A 19,224-nucleotide genomic window follows, 5' to 3' on the forward strand; every position below is an offset into this window, starting at 1 on the left:
TTCAAACCGAAATAATGATGATGATTTAAAATCAGCTTTCAACTTGTTAAAATTCTGCAGTGTATTTGACAAATTCTGCTGTAGAATACTAGATCAAAGAAAAATTCTGCATGAGTTCAGCACAGAATATGATTTTTTCTGCAAAATAGTTACATTTCTGCACTGGACCGTATTTCTGCAAATTATTCCGCAGAATACAGCAGGAATGGACATGTCTCCAATAAGACCACCATAGACCCATACCACAAAGTGATTTTAGCGCTGTGAAGATCATAAGTGCAATGTTAAAGTCAACTTAAGATAATACAAGATAACTTTAACGAAGCTGAAGAGCAGATGATGCCATGTGCATGTTAGAGTACTCCCTGTGGGGGATCCATGCTAGAACTGGCCCCCAGTAACCTATGCTTGTCATTATAGGAGCCTGCGTGGATCAGGTGGTCCAAATATGTGGATCGTGCTCATGATGTCGATCACTGGCTTGTCTAGTCCACACTTGATTTTATATATATAGAACACTGTCATATGACTGGAATATTGCTGAGTGAGGCATTGAACAACAAACATACTTGACAGAATGAGACCAGTTCCAAAAAGGAGGAGACGTACGATCGTCTTAGCGCTAAGATCACTTTGTGTCCCTGGTCTCATGACATCATTCTCCATGGGCCCATTCTCCTCAAAATGAACTTCCTGCAAAGACTGTCATAACTCCCATACTCTGTCATAGACTTGTGATTATCTTAGCGCTAAGATGTGGAATGGAGGCCAGGCAAGCATCTTCAGAACAGGTCTTCTTGGATGTTTGTGTTGTTCGTGCTACAACTGTTATAACTCCCATACTCTATCATAGACTTGTGATTATCTTAGCGCTAAGATGTGGAATGGAGGCCAGACAAGCATCTTCAGAACAGGTCTTCTTGGATGTTTGTGTTGTTCGTGCTACAACTGTTATAACTCCCATTACTCATCTCAGCCTAATGTTTGTCTTAGCGCTAAGATGTGGAATGGAGGCCAGGCAAGCATCTTCAGAACAGGTCTTCTTGGATGTTTGTGTTGTTCGTGCTACAACTGTTATAACTCCCATTACTCATCTCAGCCTAATGTTTATCTTAGCGCTCAGATGTGGAATGGAGGCCAGGCAAGCATCTTCAGAACAGGTCTTCTTGGATGTTTGTGTTGTTCGTGCTACAACTGTTATAACTCCCATTACTCATCTCAGCCTAATGTTTGTCTTAGCGCTAAGATGTGGAATGGAGGCCAGGCAAGCATCTTCAGAACAGGTCTTCTTGGATGTTTGTGTTGTTCGTGCTACAACTGTTATAACTCCCATTACTCATCTCAGCCTAATGTTTGTCTTAGCGCTAAGATGGTATGTCAAATGAACTCTTGAACATATTTCTTTCTTCACTGTGTTTGGTATATTGAAGTTTGTTTATCTAAACATTTGTTGTTCCATCCCTTAAAAAATCGAGTCTAGACCAGACAATCCAGTGACTGACATCATGAGCATCGATCCAGGCAATTGGGATACAATGACATGCAGCCTTTGTTAAATTGACATTTGTAAAGATATTTGTGTATAAAGGTATCTTGCCATTTTAGCGACACCTCGGGTAACTCCTTCTTACTTGTCAACACAGTGGCAAAGGACAGTGCTTGAAAAGTATGGCAGTGCTGTTTTACTGGATGCAACATACAAAAACTAATAAGTACAACCCGTCTCTGTATCAACTGGCAGTACAGACAGACTTGGTTAAGTTCCCAAATATGTTGGCTACAGACCTAACAATCTGTACCCCTGATCTCGCCCAAAGCACTTTGTGGGAAGTGCATGAGGAGCCACTCGGCAGCGCCAACTTTAAAAAAAAACCTCAATTAACACCAATCTCCCATCGCATAATAAATTACCTAAATACACACAACCTAAATAATTTAAAACTAGACACAGCACCAAATAACACCTTCAAACCCAAACTCCAAACCCCCCCCAAATCAACATATCTCTCTCCACCAAACTAAATAAAGAAACTGATCCAAATATCGCTAAATCCACCACACGAGCATACATTCATGAAAATGGCCAAATTGGTGCCACATTTACACAGATGGGTCCTCTGACCCAGGCTCAAAAAGCACAGGATTCGGCATCCATATCGACAAACCCAAAAAATAAACAAAATCCTATAGGCTCCCAAATAATCAATCAATTTTCACAGCCGAATTAATGGGGATAGTAACAGCTCTGCACAGCGATCAAATAAATAGACACCGAAAAACCCTAATCCTTTCAGACTCATTAAGTGGGCTCCAGGTCATAAAAATAAAAACACAAAAAAACGCCTATAACTAATAAAACAGATGATTAAAAGTGCCAACAATCTACTTAAACTAGGTAAAGACACAGAAATAGTTTGGATCCCTGCCAACATTGGAGTGTTTGGCAATGAACACACAGACAAAGCAGCCAAATCAGCACTAAAATTAGAAGTAAGCATCAACCTACCAATATCCAAAAATTAAAAGTATCACAAAGGAGAAAATCTTCCCAAAGTGGCAAAATAACCACAAGAAATCTGATTGCAAACTAAAACACCTGCTACAAAAGCCACTCAAACAAAAATCCATCATAAAACCAAAAACATGCACAGAGTAATAACTAAACTACAAACAGGCCACACTAAGTTAAACTCCCACCTACATCAAATTAAAAAACACCAAACTGGTAAATGCAACTAAAAAGAAACTCCTGAAACTTAATATTATATTGCACACAGTACCAGCAACACAGAACAACACTCCAATCCGATCCACACTAAACTGCAACGATCAAATGACACTAGCAATGCTACTTAACCCCCTAAATGACTTACAAACTTTTAAAGCACTTGGCATCTATCTTATCAAAACAGGCCAACTCGGCCGCATCTAAAAAAAGTACTACAAACAAGCTGTCCATAAATCCTAAAATTCTAAACCTATAAAAACACACAAACTCACAGAGCTCCATTTAGTCCCCACCCTTTATTCAACGTAATAAGCTCCCCACTCTAATAAACGCCCACGGCGATATTTGCTAATATATTGGCAAGTGAACAATCCCAATTAGCACCCCTTCCGATTGATCAATGTACACAAGACTTATTTATTCATGTATAATACGCACTCGTGTGTTATATACACCCTTAATTATGGGCAATTAAATTCTGGAAAAATATATCTGTCGTATATAAACAGTTCAGGCCGTCAGCATAAACCACAAAATATATCTTTTAACCCTGTTTTTTCCACCAAAATAATATTCTAATAAGAGCCCCCTATTTCTAATTTTGAGAGCGTCCTGGGCGCTTATTACGTCGAATACGGTACCCTTTTCGACCAATCACTAAATGGCCTGGCGGGCCCGTGCACGAAATACGCATATGTCGGAAAGCGCACATTAAATTCCCAATTTTAGTAAGTATGTATGTAAGGCTAGGGGTCAGCAGTCGTATTAATTTGAAGATGTATTAATTTCAAGATCTACAATGTGCTAAACATGCTAAAAGACATCTGTTGAAAATGAAGTTAGTTTGTGATGACATTTGCTCTTTTAGAGCTATTTGCCTATTTGACTATTTGACAGTGATTCACATAAAGGCTTTTTTCTGCCAGATTTGAACAGTAACTTCAGGTTATAACATGAGCATTACCCTATTTCATGATGAAGCACAAAGTGAAGCAGATGGAAGATGTTCAGAAAGCATGGGGGTACATAGACTTTTTTTATAACAATGATGAGACCTTAATAAAATATTGAAAGGAGTTTGGGTATGATGCCAGAGTTATGCCATGGTTGTAGTAATGGCCTTTAGGGGCATAGTTGATAGGCATTCAAACAGTTAACAGAATGACAATGATGTATTTATGTCGTAATGAAATTACATTGAAGACATAATGTGCTGCCATACAAATGTTATGTACATCTAAAGTGTCATATATGAAGAATGCAATAACATCTGCTCAGAAATATTAATAGAATGGGTCATATTTGACTGTTAATTTATAACTGTCATATACAAGCCTGTTGTTTTATTATGGATTAACTGCTGCATTTAGGATTCATATTACTTGTGGGAGTGTGATGGTGGTGAAACACCACTTCGGCAGTACTTCAATTTCAAAGAAGTTTGAAACACTCTTGTTTAACAATTATGAGTCAGGTGGCAGTCTTGTAGTTGGTGAATTTACAGTTAGCACTTCTCTGAAAGATATTACAAATCTTTCAATTCCCATCAGATTTGACCAACTATAGAGCCTGCTTCATTTACAACAGCAAAAAAGACATATAATATTTGTGACCCGAGGCAGCGGAGGTGAGGTGAAACGGGGCTTAAGGTCGCATTCAAGATTATTGTACTTATATAGCAACATGTATGTGGCTGCTTGTACCAGTTCAGACATTACATAGCGTAAAGGGGGGCACCGGTGTCCCAGTCGTCTAAGGCGCTGTGCAGAGTTGCGTCCCTTGGGCACGCCAGAAACCTATGATTGTGGGTTCGAATCCCGGTTGGCCCCGATTATGTTTCTAGGTTTGTCAGCACCATACCCGTGCTCGTGGGTTTCACCGAAGTGGTAAATGTCTGAGACCTGCATCACTTCGGGCTTTCCTCCCACATTAAGCTGACACGCCGTGATATAACTGGAATACTGTTAAAAGCGGCGTTAAACCCAACTCACTCACTCACCCATTGTGTAAAGACTTTAAGTGTATAGTGCGTGCCCAATGAGTTACCATGCTGCAGTGTAACATGATGGATACCCCATTCAGACACATCTAGGGATTCTAAGACAACAAGTGCTCGTTTTATCCCTGTTATGCCAAATACCAACCACCCATTGAACTACCAACCTACACACATGGAAAAGACCATAATAATAATAATTGGCTACCTGGATAATTTCCATGGGAATGGTACACCCAATAACAAAGCTTCACGGCTGTAATCCATTCATAAAACACACAATTTGTAATTAGATTAAATAAGTTTAAAGCTAAGTGTGTATGTATTGTACCATTTATATTCCAGAAACAAATGTCATGGCAGTACTATACTATACACAAAACATCCAAGGCCTGCAAAGGTGGTGCTTGATACTACATGTATATATAAAGAAATTAAGCAAAGTTCATGCGGTCTGTCTTATAAGCTCAACTCAGTATATAATGAGGGGGCAGAAAAAAGAGTTTGCCTAAGCTGGATATTGTAAACTAGTAACCTATTTCAATACTGATAACCTATTTTCTGTTTACACACATTTGATGTTTTAATGCAGTCTTTCTTTGAAGTGTCCCATAATAAGTCACTTGAAGAAACTCTATTCAATTGAAACAAAATAGATAGGCCTATAACAGCGTTCGAAATACCTGCCTGCCCGACCGTCCGAGACGGGTTGATTTCGACTCGGGCTGTCAGATTTTCAAATCCACCTGCCCGACGGTCGGGTTATATTTCATAGGTGAAAATATTCTAAATATATCCCGATGGTAAGCATTAATTCACATGTAAAGATGAATGATAAAATGTAACCAAAAAGAAACCCCGTTAGCTTTTAGACAACCTAACATTTAGCGATGCGCTTATGCTACAAGCAATCAGTTTTCATATTTTTAATTAAATTATCCTGAGAAACATATGATTATAGTGGGCAGGCAGGTTTTGGTCAGGGCTGGCAAGTATTTCAGCTAGCCAGTCCTGTGGTCTGGCTGAAATATTTTGGAGTTTCATACCCTGCCTATAACCAGTGTTTAATAATACATAACCTAGGATAAAAGTCTCAATATAATTATCATGTGGAACATTATAATATTAATCTGAAGTAATATTCAAAATATCAATCAATTAGAAGCAATATTTTGTACTTATAAACCTACTTATTTTCTAACATTCTGAGGTTTTAACATTACATTAAGCCATAATGAGATGTTTACTGGGTATAAAGATACATTAAATTGCTCATATTATTAACTGTCAGTACAAGATGCTATGTGATGTCTGATTAAAACTTTCTAAATCACAACTTTGAAAACTTTACACAAATGGGAAAAAATCAGAACTGTGAAGCAGATCGAGGTAAAATCAACTATTCTTTGCAAAACAAGCAACCATTTGATTCCTAAAAAGATAATGAAGCCTATTTTACTGAAACAAAATTACATATGTCCCCCAAAGTGGGAAAACAAAATATGCAGATATGGGACAAGTGTTCACAGAACATGGGCGGTAATATCGAAAACATTACGGTGGCTGGGTTCTGTCTATAAATGTCAGACAAACTTATCGCATGACTACCGTCTCAATACAATATATGACGTCCGCCACGCCTAACGTAAACGACATGACCACTCAACTGACGATATATGCGCTGATTAATATCGGAAAATCGATGGCATGTCCTTTTATCATAGTGTCATAAGCAGTCTTAAAACACGCGAACTGGCTGACTTTAATTAGCTTGCAATATAAGACGCGAATTGGACAGTTGTGCTGAGTTGTCTCCCTTGAAAAGCGCAATAGTCGATAAAACTAACACAAACACACTGTCTCGAAAAGTGTGTAAAATAGCGACGACTGAGTCAGTTTACGTCCCTTTCCCAGACCAGGCCTCAGAGCTATGTTTATCGAGAGGTATGCCTGTTATACTCGCGCGTGTAGTTCAACTATACTGTATTTAAGCTTCCGCACGACAAAACGAAATGCGCGGCTAATAATAGACAAATCCCAGTCAAATTATAACAATTCCATACATTTTTGTCTGAATAAATATTACGAACGCAGTATTCTTATATATATAATATGTAAATATACTTACTCGACCAAGCTCATTCAATTTTAACACATTTAAAGCCATTTTGTTTTATCTGTACTGTTTAGTGGGGTGACTATTGAGATCATCTGTGGTTTGATTCAGTCTCTTTAGACATCGTGGTAATGTATGATCATTTATCATATAATGGGTAGGTTTCTCGGCCAACGGATTCAAACGATATCCGTTGGGGTCATATGCGGATAGAGATGCAAATTCCATCGGGAATCTGGATAAACGACAGGGATAATTGCCGTCATTATCAGAAGAACAGTCTAATATACTGATAATCAGTGTCTAACTGTGACGTAGCTTTGGAGATATAAATTTCGAAACAATTTTGCGAAGGCACGAGGCCTAGCCAAGCGGGATCAGTAGCCATATCTGTGCTTGTAGAGCTCTGCAGCTTGAAACCTTCTCCACAAATTGAAATAGTTGGATTTTGCCTAAATATGTTTGAATTGTTACCTTGTTTCGTTTTGTCGCTGTGTGTACATCTGACTACACTTCTTAACGTTATAACAGGACACACCGACTGCCAACAACGTCTGACCGTGGCCCTGACGCCTAATAGACTAGGGTTAGAGTAGCTTCCCTTTGACAAAGGGCAGTTACTCTAGCGGACAGACCGATGGATTGCCGCGAAAGGCAAGTTATAACAATTGTTGTTTTGTGTATATGTTGCTTTGCCACTGTATAAGAAACAGATTTCAGTTGGAACTATATTGGCTAGTGTCACTGACTGTCTGACTGACACATCACTTACCCTGTGACGTAATAAATATTAATGCACGCATTCCAGGAAAACTTGCAAGCCAGTGCCATTTATGCTGACTCACTTGGGTGCAGGCTAAAACGGCACCTCAGCAAAACGTCATCGATTTCTCTGGCGAAAACGGCACCGCATTTGGCGAAAACGGCTACTATGTGTCGGGCGAAAACGGCAACTCTATTTTCAATAATGATAAGAACGATTTTTGTAGTAATATATATGTTTTATTTACATGGTCACAGTTATCACAGCATGTTGTTGTTTTCTGACATTCTTCTCTCATGCAACACATCGAAAGGCCATTGTGAATAATTGTGATCTGACAGCACCATGTTCGGCCTCTTAAATACAGTTTCAGTTTAAATTGAGTAAAGGTACTTAAAAGTGTATAGTGTTTTCACATTAAGTTAACTGCGCCTCCCAAGCAGTCGGCGAGTAAATTGGAGTAGGGGTCTCATTTCTTACTTGTTTTATTTCACAATTTCACAATTATTTGTGTTTGTAAAGACGACGTGAGTTTAATTTCTATTATTTTTCTTCAAAGCATGTCATGTTTTCACAATAAGTTGTGTTGCGTATAAGCTAAGTTGGATTATAGTTGGAGTAGAGGCTAATTTCTAATGTAAACTTGTTTTAGCATCTCACAATTATTGGTGTTTGCAAGTTACCATATAAGTTTAATAGCACTTTTTTTACCAAGGTAAACAAAAAATAAGGTGCCGTTTTCGCCAGGCAATAGTAGCCGTTTTCACTTGAGTCGAGGTGCCGTTTTCGCCAATCGGTGCCGTTTTCGCCCGGTGACGTTTTGCTGAGGTGCCGTTTTTGCTATAACCCGACTCACTTCACTAATCTATTCAACGTTCTTCAGAATGTATTCTTTGTAGCGACCCTACACATTGTTATGAAAAACAGCTTTGCGTATTTTCCATATTTTATAAACAACTACAGACAATTACAGACACTTCATAAGGCCTTGTATATAGAGTGTGTGTAAATCATCGCCGCTACCCCTACAACTAGTTTAATACAATTAATATTTGTATACTCAAGCCACTGACTGGTCACTCTACACATTACTATTATATAAAAGAAACATCCTTGTGTATTTTCCACATCAATTAAACGAGAGGCGTACGTTGGAAAGTGTCAACTACAGAGTCTTCATATTGCCTTTTTTTAGATGTGTAAAAATCCTCGTGGCTACCCCTACAATGGGTATAATTCAATGCTTTTTTATTCGGTCCACTGAAAGGTCACTCTTAGACATTATTATGAAGAAAGAGCATTGCGTATGTTTCATATTATTTTATGCGGGGTGCGAACATTGGTCTGGGAAAAGAGTGAGTGTGTTGGGTTTACGCCGCTTTTAGCAGTATTCCAGTTGTATCTCGGTGTGTCAGCTTAATGTGGGAGGAAAGCCCGAAGTGATGCAGGTCTCAGACGTTTTCCACTTCGGTGAAACCCACGAGCACGGGTATGGTGCTGACAAACCTAGAAACATAATCGGGGGGAACCGGGATTCGAACCCACAATCATAGATTTCTGGCGTGTTCAAGGGACGCAACTCTGCACAGCGAATCACGGCACCTTAGACGACTGGGCCACCCGTGCCCCTGTCTGGGAAAGGAACAACTGCACACTGTTCATATTGCCTTGCGTTGGCTGCGGGAAAATCATCGCCACTATACCCCCATAACTAGTATTATACAATTATTATTTGTACGGGGGACGGGCATTGGTCTGGGAAAGGGACAACTTGTTGCACAAATGGCCTTGTATATATATAGAGTGTGGGGCAATCATTGCCGCTACCCCAACATTTTCTAATAATGTGTACAGCGATCTGTTAGTTGGCGTAAATATAAAAAACAACAAAAACAATTGTATAATACCAGCTGTGGGGTACCCGCGATGATTTTCCCAAACCCAATATATAAGGCAATATAAACAGTTTGTAGCTGTCATTTGCCCAGACCAATGTTCGCCTCCTGTCTAATTTACATGACAAAATACACGAGGCCATTTCTTTTGTCAGTGGCGTTAATATAAATATAACAATTGTAGTATATATACAAAGCAGAGGTAGCTCCCTTTGTGTGTGTAAACCAAATGAACTGTCATCATATTTACTGAAAATAACAAAGAGCCCATAGACCATAAACATTAAAACATTCTTTATTTCCTTAAAATGCATGTGTACAAATACCATCTTTGCTTCACAAACACACCTTTGAGTGAATGTTGTTTAACGCCATGGTCAGCAATATTAAACATTTTAAGCATGTTTCACGCCTCTATCATGACATGAGGCCATCATAAATAGTTCAGTTCAGTTTTATTTCTCTGATAAACCACCAACGGTGGTACAAGAGTATATATATATATACAACATATAATATACAATGCAGATCAAGATGGTAACAAGCCTAAATAAAAAATAAAATAAATAAATAAATAAATAAATAAATAAATAAATAAATAAATAAGAAGAAGAAGAAGAAATAAAATTAGACACCTTAACGCAATAATGTGTTCAAATGTACGATGAATTTGGACAGATGTTTCAAAGTGGATATATTTTTAGATGATAATGTTTTACGCAATTTACACATATTTGGCCAGATATAACAATTCTGTGGGATGTAAAGAAGGCGTTGTTGGAGAAGTGCTTCACACCTAAAAAGATAGTGAAATTCGTCTCCAACAGCAGATGAATTGCATAGTGTGCAGACACGGTCTTCTCTGAGTAACAAGGTCACAGCCCATTCTTAGTGGTGCCAGAGTGTATATGGCACGGAAGGGAATGACGCCCTCATGTAAAGTCTTGATAGATAAGCCAAGTCACTGAGACTGAACATCCAATTCTCATTTTTGTCAGCTCCCGGAAGCAACCTAAGGTTATCGGGACCAAATAGGCCCTTGTATACCAAAATGAATTATATACATAATAAAGAATTACAAGGATAATAAGTGTGAATAAAGACTTGGGTGGGCTAAAAAGTTAACAGGCTTAAGGGGGAAGTGTACACGCAAAAATCACTTTCTTTCTTTTTCTAAACAAAACGCAATTTTAGAATAAGTTAGTATCTGTGTTTAAAAATATACACTCACTTTTTTCACAGTGAAAGTAGGAAGCTCACAATTGTGTGAAAATGATATGCCGTTATGAGGCCTTCGTTTTTCGAGCTAAACAGGCCTGAGTTATCCCCCTTAGATTATGACGTAATTGGTGCCAATTCAACTGGGTCCCTGTCTATTCTGAACGCAAAAGATATCAAGTACCAGTTTTCGGTAAAACAACATGGCCTACGACACACTCCGGCGCAGTGGTGACTCAGCATTACACTATGCTGGCTGGCATCTGAGACGCTAGAATCACACACCTATACCTACACCACGTGAAGCGGCTCTAACAAAGCATGATGACGTCATAATGTTTATCAATTGGCACCAATGACGTCATATTGCAAGGGGCATAAGCTTTGTTATGGAAATAGAACACTTGGTAAATGTGAAAAATATAAATCGTTTTAATGCAAAACATATGTTAATTAATTGTGATATTTTTATATTTTTGTCTATGACACTTCTAGGTTAACACTTTTATTGTGGAAAAAGTACAAGAAAATTAGGTTCATTTCCGTGTGAACTTGCCCTTTAAGGGTCATAGTTTGCAGGAGTTGTGTGGGTTTGATGTTTTGATGTGGGTTATGTTTTATCACCAAATTTAATGATGTGTAAATATTTCTACATTTGAATCCTTATCCTGCATTATTCCTTTATGCATTTACTTCTGTTTTTTGACAGAAAGATGAAGCTGTGAGAGGTCTAGCTGCAGAAGAAGGTCCACGTGGTCCCGGAAGTGGTTACATCATGAATGCTGGAAACATAACATCTACAGACCTACGTGCATGGAATGCTAGCGGTGCGCCGGGCGGGCACTAAGACGAAGTATACAAGTGTAAAAAAACATCCTTTGTTATGATGTAGATAAGCTTAAGCTCTTGATGAATAACCCACATATACAAAGTGTTTAGCTACAACAATTCTAAAAATGTTTCGCAGGAGGACGCAGAAAAGTAACGGTCTTCATATTATTAGATCAATAATTTCATTGGAAAAGAGTTTAAAAATGTAAAGGTTGGAGTTATCACTTGTTATATTTGCTCACATTATTTTCTAATTTGAGAATTTAAAGACTAATAAGGTTACACAATGGCAACAGTCTAAACTATGTCTGCTGAAAGTATAATTTGTTATGCTTAATAGAAGATACTCTCTAATGATTAAATTTGTAAATTTGTTGTGTTCATGGAAATTCCTGCATTCTGATTAGCTGAATTGGTCACTTGTTATTGCATTTATTTCCCAATGAATGTAAAAAATTAAGCCACGCCCACCACGGCGCACTAGTTTTATTACTGCGGAATGTCAGGGAATCTCAATATTACAGTCGAGGGAATTCCCTTTCTGCTCACGCGTATCGTCATGCACAGGACATTTAACGACGTTCATGCATATTCATTGTCCAAACTACCCTTTGAAACCGAAGGCTGAGAATGAATGAAACAGCAAACGTGCAGGCTCGCTCGCCTGTTTTTTTCCAGCTCGCCTCGGTTGAACTTTCATGTCTTCGGGTTTCATTTCTAACTAGCATTCCTCCAACTGTGTTTTACCGTAATCAGGGAAGTAATGGTTGAATCACGCAGCAAATGACCATGTTATTTGAAACAGCCGCCTTCTCTCGGACATATTTCTTCCGGTTCGTTACAGTCTGACTGTTGCAGTTCTTTTCGCCTCTTGCCTTAATTGACAGGTCCAGTGAACATTGTTTTAATCCCACTCTCCGTTGATTGGCTACTGACTGTGTAGGCGTGTCAAGTTATGTGCATAAATTAAACGATCACCTGATTCATGTCACGCCACTGTATGTATTCCTACACCTGGAATGTTTATCAATGTCGTCATTTTTGTCTGTTTTCATATATGCAACTGTTTTGGGTTAAACTATTGTAGATAAAACATGTCGAATTTAATTATAAGCATTGACTGTATATTTTTTTCGGTTCATTGAGGTTTGAATCGAAAAACCGATGTGCAAACTGTATGAATCCGCGGATTCATACAGTTTGCACATCGGTTTTTCGATTCAAACCTCAACGCTGATTCATACAGTTTGCACATCGGTTTTTCCATTCATACCTCAACGCGGATTCATACAGTTTGCACATCGGTTTTTCGATTCAAACCTCAACGCTGATTCATACAGTTTGCACATCGGTTTTTCCATTCATACCTCAACGCGGATTCATACAGTTTGCACATCGGTTTTTCCATTCAAACCTCAACGCTTATTCATACAGTTTGCACATCGTTTTTTCCATTCATACCTCAATGAACCAAAAAAAATACACAGTCAATCCTTAAGTATTAACAGCGTGCAAGTATATGCTAACCAAAGGGTTAAATACTGTCATTGTTAACTTGCAGGTGAAGAAGTGTTTCTTGGTTACACTACTTGTTATATTGTATCACAAAATCTAGTAAACTGTGATCCCACAGGAAATAGTTTGAAGAGGTATTAAGCGGAGTTATCACTTGTTATTGCTTACAGTATTTTCTCAGATGAGAAATTAAAGACTAATGAGGTTACACATCGACAACAGTCTAAAACTATGTCTTTTGAAATTACCATTTTGTATTGTTACTAGAAGAATTATTGTATTATTCGTAAATATACTTGATCTAATAAAAGAGGGCGCTCATGGGAAAAGGAGGTTTACAAGCTAGCTAGAAACTTAAACGTCGTCGACTTGATCGATGTCCATTCGATGACACGTGGCCAGTTCACTCTCATTAAGCAAAAATTATTTCAAGTGGATGAAACTGCCTGGTTTTCAGAGCTGTGGAATGATGCTAATAACCCTAATGGTAATAAGCTGAGGACCTATAGATTGCTTAAGAAGGATCTAGTGCCTGAGCCCTATGTCTTATCAAACTATATCCATAGAAACACCAGAAAATATTTGGCACTTTTACGCAGTGGCAGCCTCCCCATTAACATTGAAAAAATGAGGTACAGTCGTCCCCCTATCCCCCTTCAGGATAGAACTTGCCCTTTTTGTTTTAACTCAGTAGAGACTGAGGTCCACTTCTTAATTGATTGTAACATGTATGATGATTTACGTTATGATGTAATGAACGATATGTGTGAATGAATGCCAGATTTTAAAAACTTATCTTCAACCGAGAAATTTATATCATTACTCAGATGTGAACTCGGGTGTTATACTCTTTGTAAGCTAATTGATCAAATGTTCCAAAGACGCTTGTCACTCATTTGAGTCTGTGTGCGCTTTTCCGTATGTATGTCATTATGCTTGCGAATTGTAGTATTTCTTCCTGTGATCAATGTTATACTTGTAATGCTTATGTTGAGTGTCGGTGAGGATAAATGCACCCCTGTGTTGGGTGTGTGTGTGTGTGGGGTGGGGGGTGGGGCGTATAATCTACGTATGGTATATGTGTACGTGTGTGCGTAGTGCGTGTGTGTGTGTGTGTGTGTGTGTGGGGGGGGGGGGGGGGGGGGTTATAATGTACGTAGGGTATGTATGTGTGAGTGCGTGTGTTTGTGTGTGCGTGTGTGTGTGCATGGTATGGTGGGGTGTGTGTGTGTGTACCTACGTGTTTGTGTATGATTGTGTGCGTGACTTTATAAGTAATTTGGCGTGTGAGTGTGAGTGTGCGTGCGTGCGTGCGTGCGTGCGTGCGTGCGTGCGTGCGTGTTCATAACCCAACCTTAATTTTAAACATTGTGTTAGTATATGTCTTATTTTACCTTACCCAGATCATGACGTTATAATTTGCTTTTACGTCTAGTGTCTCGTAGGCCATACCTGGTCGGATGTTATATTTTACTGTTCATGTACATGTTTTAGTATGAAGTGTATATAACATGTGACACTATAATAAACATTATTCTCTCTCTCTCTAATATTTGTCACGTTGTAATCGACAAATGTGTTTTTTCTTTTATGTTATCAAATCATATATCAGGTTCAATGTCAGTGCCAATCACCAGCATATTGGCCCGACAGCGGACCGCTGCAGCATATTGGCCCGACAGCGGACCGCTGCAGTTTGCCGATGCTGATATTGCCGGCGGTTGCCGATGTAAAGCCAATGTCGGCCCGATGTAGGTGTGCTAGCTGGGATATTCCCTAACATTTAAAATTTGCACGTATGTACTAATCAAGTGGTTTAATCATACTGGTGGTAACATACACATAAATAGGTGTTTTGATGGTTATTTTTCTTATCATTTTCATTCAGCCATTTGGTAACTTGCGATCTTAATATGCACATATAATGTTAGAATATGGCGTCCAACAAAATTGACAGTTCCTTGGCTGCTGGAATAAGAAACGATGAAGGTACAATGTAAGAAAAAAGCTTACAATGTTTTACTTGGATACTTTTATAATGTTTTATTGTACATACGATGTCTCATAAGCCTGTAAAGGCTGGGTGCAATACCGATGATAATTGTTTATATTGTATATGTTATTTGCGAGTGACATCTTAATAAAATATTTTCTCTCTCTCTCTCTATCTCTCTCTGTCACTGACTTCATCGATGATTGTCATCACTACCCTTGTGTGTACACAACAGGCTTCAATACTCCAGTATAACAATATCTACTCTACTGTATAAACATTGCTTCCTACTTGTATACATACTTGTCAACCACACTCTGTATATTAGATCAAAACTAGACTACGGCTGCGCCATATACAATACCCTAAACAACTCTCTATCTAAAAAACTTGACTCAATACAATACCAAGCCCTTAAACTAATTACACGCACCCAACATGGCACCTCCTACACTTCACTTCAGGCCCTTACAGGGGAAATGCCACTAAATCTACGCAGGGAACATCTAAACCTTAATTTCTGGGCCGCGTCCCAAACAAAACCTCTCATCCAAAACTTAATTAACCAAAACATTAGCCCAAGAAACCAAGCTCTAGCTCGCAAACACCCCTTACTCACCCCAATATCCCCCAAAATAACTAACTACCTCAATGAACACCAAACTCAAAATCTTAAACAAAACTGCAAAAAATCAAATATCTTCACCCTTAAACTTAAAATACCAAATACAGACACAACGCTAGCTAACCAAATAAATAAACAAACCGACCCAAACTTAGCTAAAACCACCACACTTGCATACATACACGAAAATTGGCCAAATTGGTGTCACATTTACACGGACGGATCTTCAGACCCGATCTCCAACCACACAGGCTTCGGAGTCCAAACCACACAACCAGTTAAATCCACACTATCTTACCGACTCCCTAACAACCAATCTATATTCACGGCCGAACTTATGGGCATGGCCTCAGCCCTGCATAACCAACAATCTAAAAACAACAATAAAATCCTAATTCTCACCCACTCCCTTAGTGGACTACAAGCCCTCCAAAACAAAAATACCAAAAACCCACCTAAATTAATAAACCAAATACTTAAAAGCTCCAACGACCTAACAAAAGCAGGCAAACAAATAACCTTCTTGTGGATCCCCGCCCACGTAGGAATTTACGGCAACGAAAGCGCCGATAAAGCAGCTAAATTATCTCTCAAAATACCAGAAATAAGCCTAAACCTACCCATCTCAAAATCAGAAATTAAAAGTTTTAACAAACAAAAAATTACCAAAAAATGGCATAATCAATATCAAAACTCAAATAGCCAAATCAAAAAAGTACTCAGAAAACCACTAGCCAAACCTAAAATCCTACACCCCTCTAAAAAAAAATGACAGATTAATTACAAAACTCCAAACAGGACACACGAACCTAAATAACCACCTAAAAAAACTTAAAAGACACACCACAGGCAACTGCCCCCACTGCAAACAACCCGAAACAACAGAACACGCACTCATCCACTGCACCCACTACCACACACACAGAACCACACTACAAACCACCCTCAATCTAAATAAGGTTCCTACTCTAGATGAAATATTAAACCCTCAAAATAAACTAGAAAACATCAAGGCCCTAGGCGTATTCCTAATCAAAACAGATCTAATTAAGCGCCTTTAAACACTCATTAATCTACCAATCCCAAATCCAATAAACATACAAACACCCACCTCACCCGGCTCCCTTAGTTCCCTCCTCCACCCACCGCGGCATTTATTCCAAATTTAAAAATACCAAATATTCAATATAAGCAACCCCTAAAAGCCCCCTCTGGGGTTGCACACACCACTTTCACCCTTTTAGGAATACACTAAATGGCCCGGCCAGGCCCGTGTGCGAAATACGCTACAGTCGGAAAGCGCACGTTAAATCTTCTATATCAATCAATCAAACTCTGTATATCACTTGCTTGATAACGGTGTTAGAACCTACACCGAAACGTCGCTCTTAATTGTAATAAAGAAGTTGTTCATCCATAAATTCTTATCCTTACTTCACATTTGATTCTCAATAAACCCTCCGTAAAGTCAAGGTACCCCATACAGCATCCTGAGCGAAGAGGTGAGGTGAAATGGGGTTTAACGTCGCGTCCAAGATTATTGCACTTATATAGCGACGTGCATGTACGTGTGTGTGTTTGTGTGGCTGCTTGTACTAGTCCGGACTGATGCCGATTTATAGTGCTAGCTCACTGAGATCCATGCCGCAGTTTAACATGAATACCCCGCTCAGACACAGTATACTGACTCCGAGCCGACCAGTCCTTGTTTTAGCCCCTTAATGCCGAGCGCCAGACAGGGTAACAACAAGTACCATCTTTTAACGTCTTTTGGTATGACGGGGCCGGGGATCGAACCCCGGACCTTCCGCTCTCCGGGCGGACGCTCTACCACAAGACCACGGAGGCGGTCCCTGAGCGAAGAACCGAACACAGTGATCAAATAATTATATTGGTCTGGGAAAGGGACAACTACAGACTGTTCATGTTGCCTGGTGTGGGAACATCAACTCCACTACCACACAACTATTATAATACAAATATGTTTTTATATTTACGCCACTGACATGTCACACTGCACATTATCATATAGAGGAAACATCCTTGTGTATTTTCAATATCATATGTTTGTTTAATTGTTTGTGATTTATCGCCGCACTCAGCAATATTCCAGCTATATTACGGCGGTTTGTAAATAATCGAGTCTGGACCAGACAATTTAGTGATTGATATCATGAGCATCGATCCACGCTATTGGGATTAATGACATGCTTTAACCAAGTCACCGAGCCTGACCAGCCGATCCCGTATGTCGCCTCAATTGGGATCGATGACATGCATCAACCAATGCAACGAGCCTGACCACCCGATCCCGTTAGACGCCTCCATTAAACGGCGGACGAACACTGGTCTGGGAAAGAGAAAACTACAAACTGTTCATATTGCCTTGAATATAGCGTGTGTGACAATCATTGCCAATATCCCTTCAATTAGTAAAATATAATTATTATTTTTAATAATCGTCGCTACCTAAACAACTGTTGTAGTCTATATGTTATTTTTAATATGTATGACTCCTCCTGGCCACACTTCACATTATAATATAAAAGAAACATCCCTGTGTGTTTTCCATTATCAATTAAACGGGAGACGAACACTGTCTGGGAAAGGGACAAGTACAGACCTTTCCTATTGCTTGTATCTAGCGTGTGTGTAAAGAAACGTCGCTACTTCCACAACTGTTAAAATATATCGCTTATCTTTACTATATATGACTCCTACTGAGCATTGTCCACATTATTACATTAAAGAACATCCCTGTGTGTTTTCCATTATCAATTAAACTTGAGACGAACACTGGTCTAGGAAAGGGACAAGTACAGACTTTTCCTATTGCTTGTATCTAGCGTGTGTGTAAAGAAACGTCGCTACCTTCACAACTCATGAAATATAATGATTATTTTTAATATGTGTGACTCCTACTGAGTGCTGTACACATTATCATATGAAAGAAACATCCCTTTGTGTTTTCCATAATCAATTAAACGGGAGACGAAAAGTGGTCTGGGAAAGGGACAAGTACAGACTTTTCCTATTTCTTGTATATAGCGTGTGGGTAATGAATCGTCACTACCCCCACAGCTGTTGTAATATATTTATTATTTTTACTATGTATGACTCCTACTGGACTATCTATACATTATTATATAAAAGAAACATCCCTGTGTGTTTTCCATTATCAATTAAACGGGAGACGAAAAGTGGTCTGGGAAAGGGACAATTACAGACTTTTCTTATTGCTTGTGTATAGAGTGTTGGTAAATAATTTTCGCTACCTCAACAAATGTTATAATATATCTATTATTTTTACTATGTATGACTCCTACTTGTCACTATACACATTATTATATAAAAGAAACATCCCTGTGTGTTTTCCATTATCCATTTAATGGGAGACGAACAGTGGTCGCGGAGAGGGACAGCTACAGACTTTTCCTAATGCTTGTATATAGCGTGTGGGTAAATCGCTACCCCCATTACTGTTGTAATATATCTATTATGTTTACTATTTATGTCTCCTACTGGTCATATGAATATGATACAT

General features: G+C 38.8%; 1 protein-coding gene across 1 annotated transcript in view; it reads left to right on the plus strand.

Annotated features, from left to right (window-relative positions):
• Positions 1 to 12,003, plus strand: part of LOC124126608 — a 39,444-nt gene extending 27,441 nt beyond the window's left edge. Inside the window, exon 7 of the mRNA XM_048398182.1 lies at positions 11,426 to 12,003. Coding sequence (XP_048254139.1) covers positions 11,426 to 11,441 — 16 coding nt within the window. The 3' untranslated portion in view covers positions 11,442 to 12,003. The remainder of the gene's footprint in view (positions 1 to 11,425) is intronic.
• The last annotated feature ends 7,221 nt before the right edge of the window (positions 12,004 to 19,224 follow it).

The sequence above is a fragment of the Haliotis rufescens genome, unplaced genomic scaffold (assembly GCF_023055435.1).
Source record: "Haliotis rufescens isolate VD_foot unplaced genomic scaffold, xgHalRufe1.0.p SCAF_18, whole genome shotgun sequence".
Lineage (NCBI taxonomy): Eukaryota > Metazoa > Mollusca > Gastropoda > Lepetellida > Haliotidae > Haliotis > Haliotis rufescens.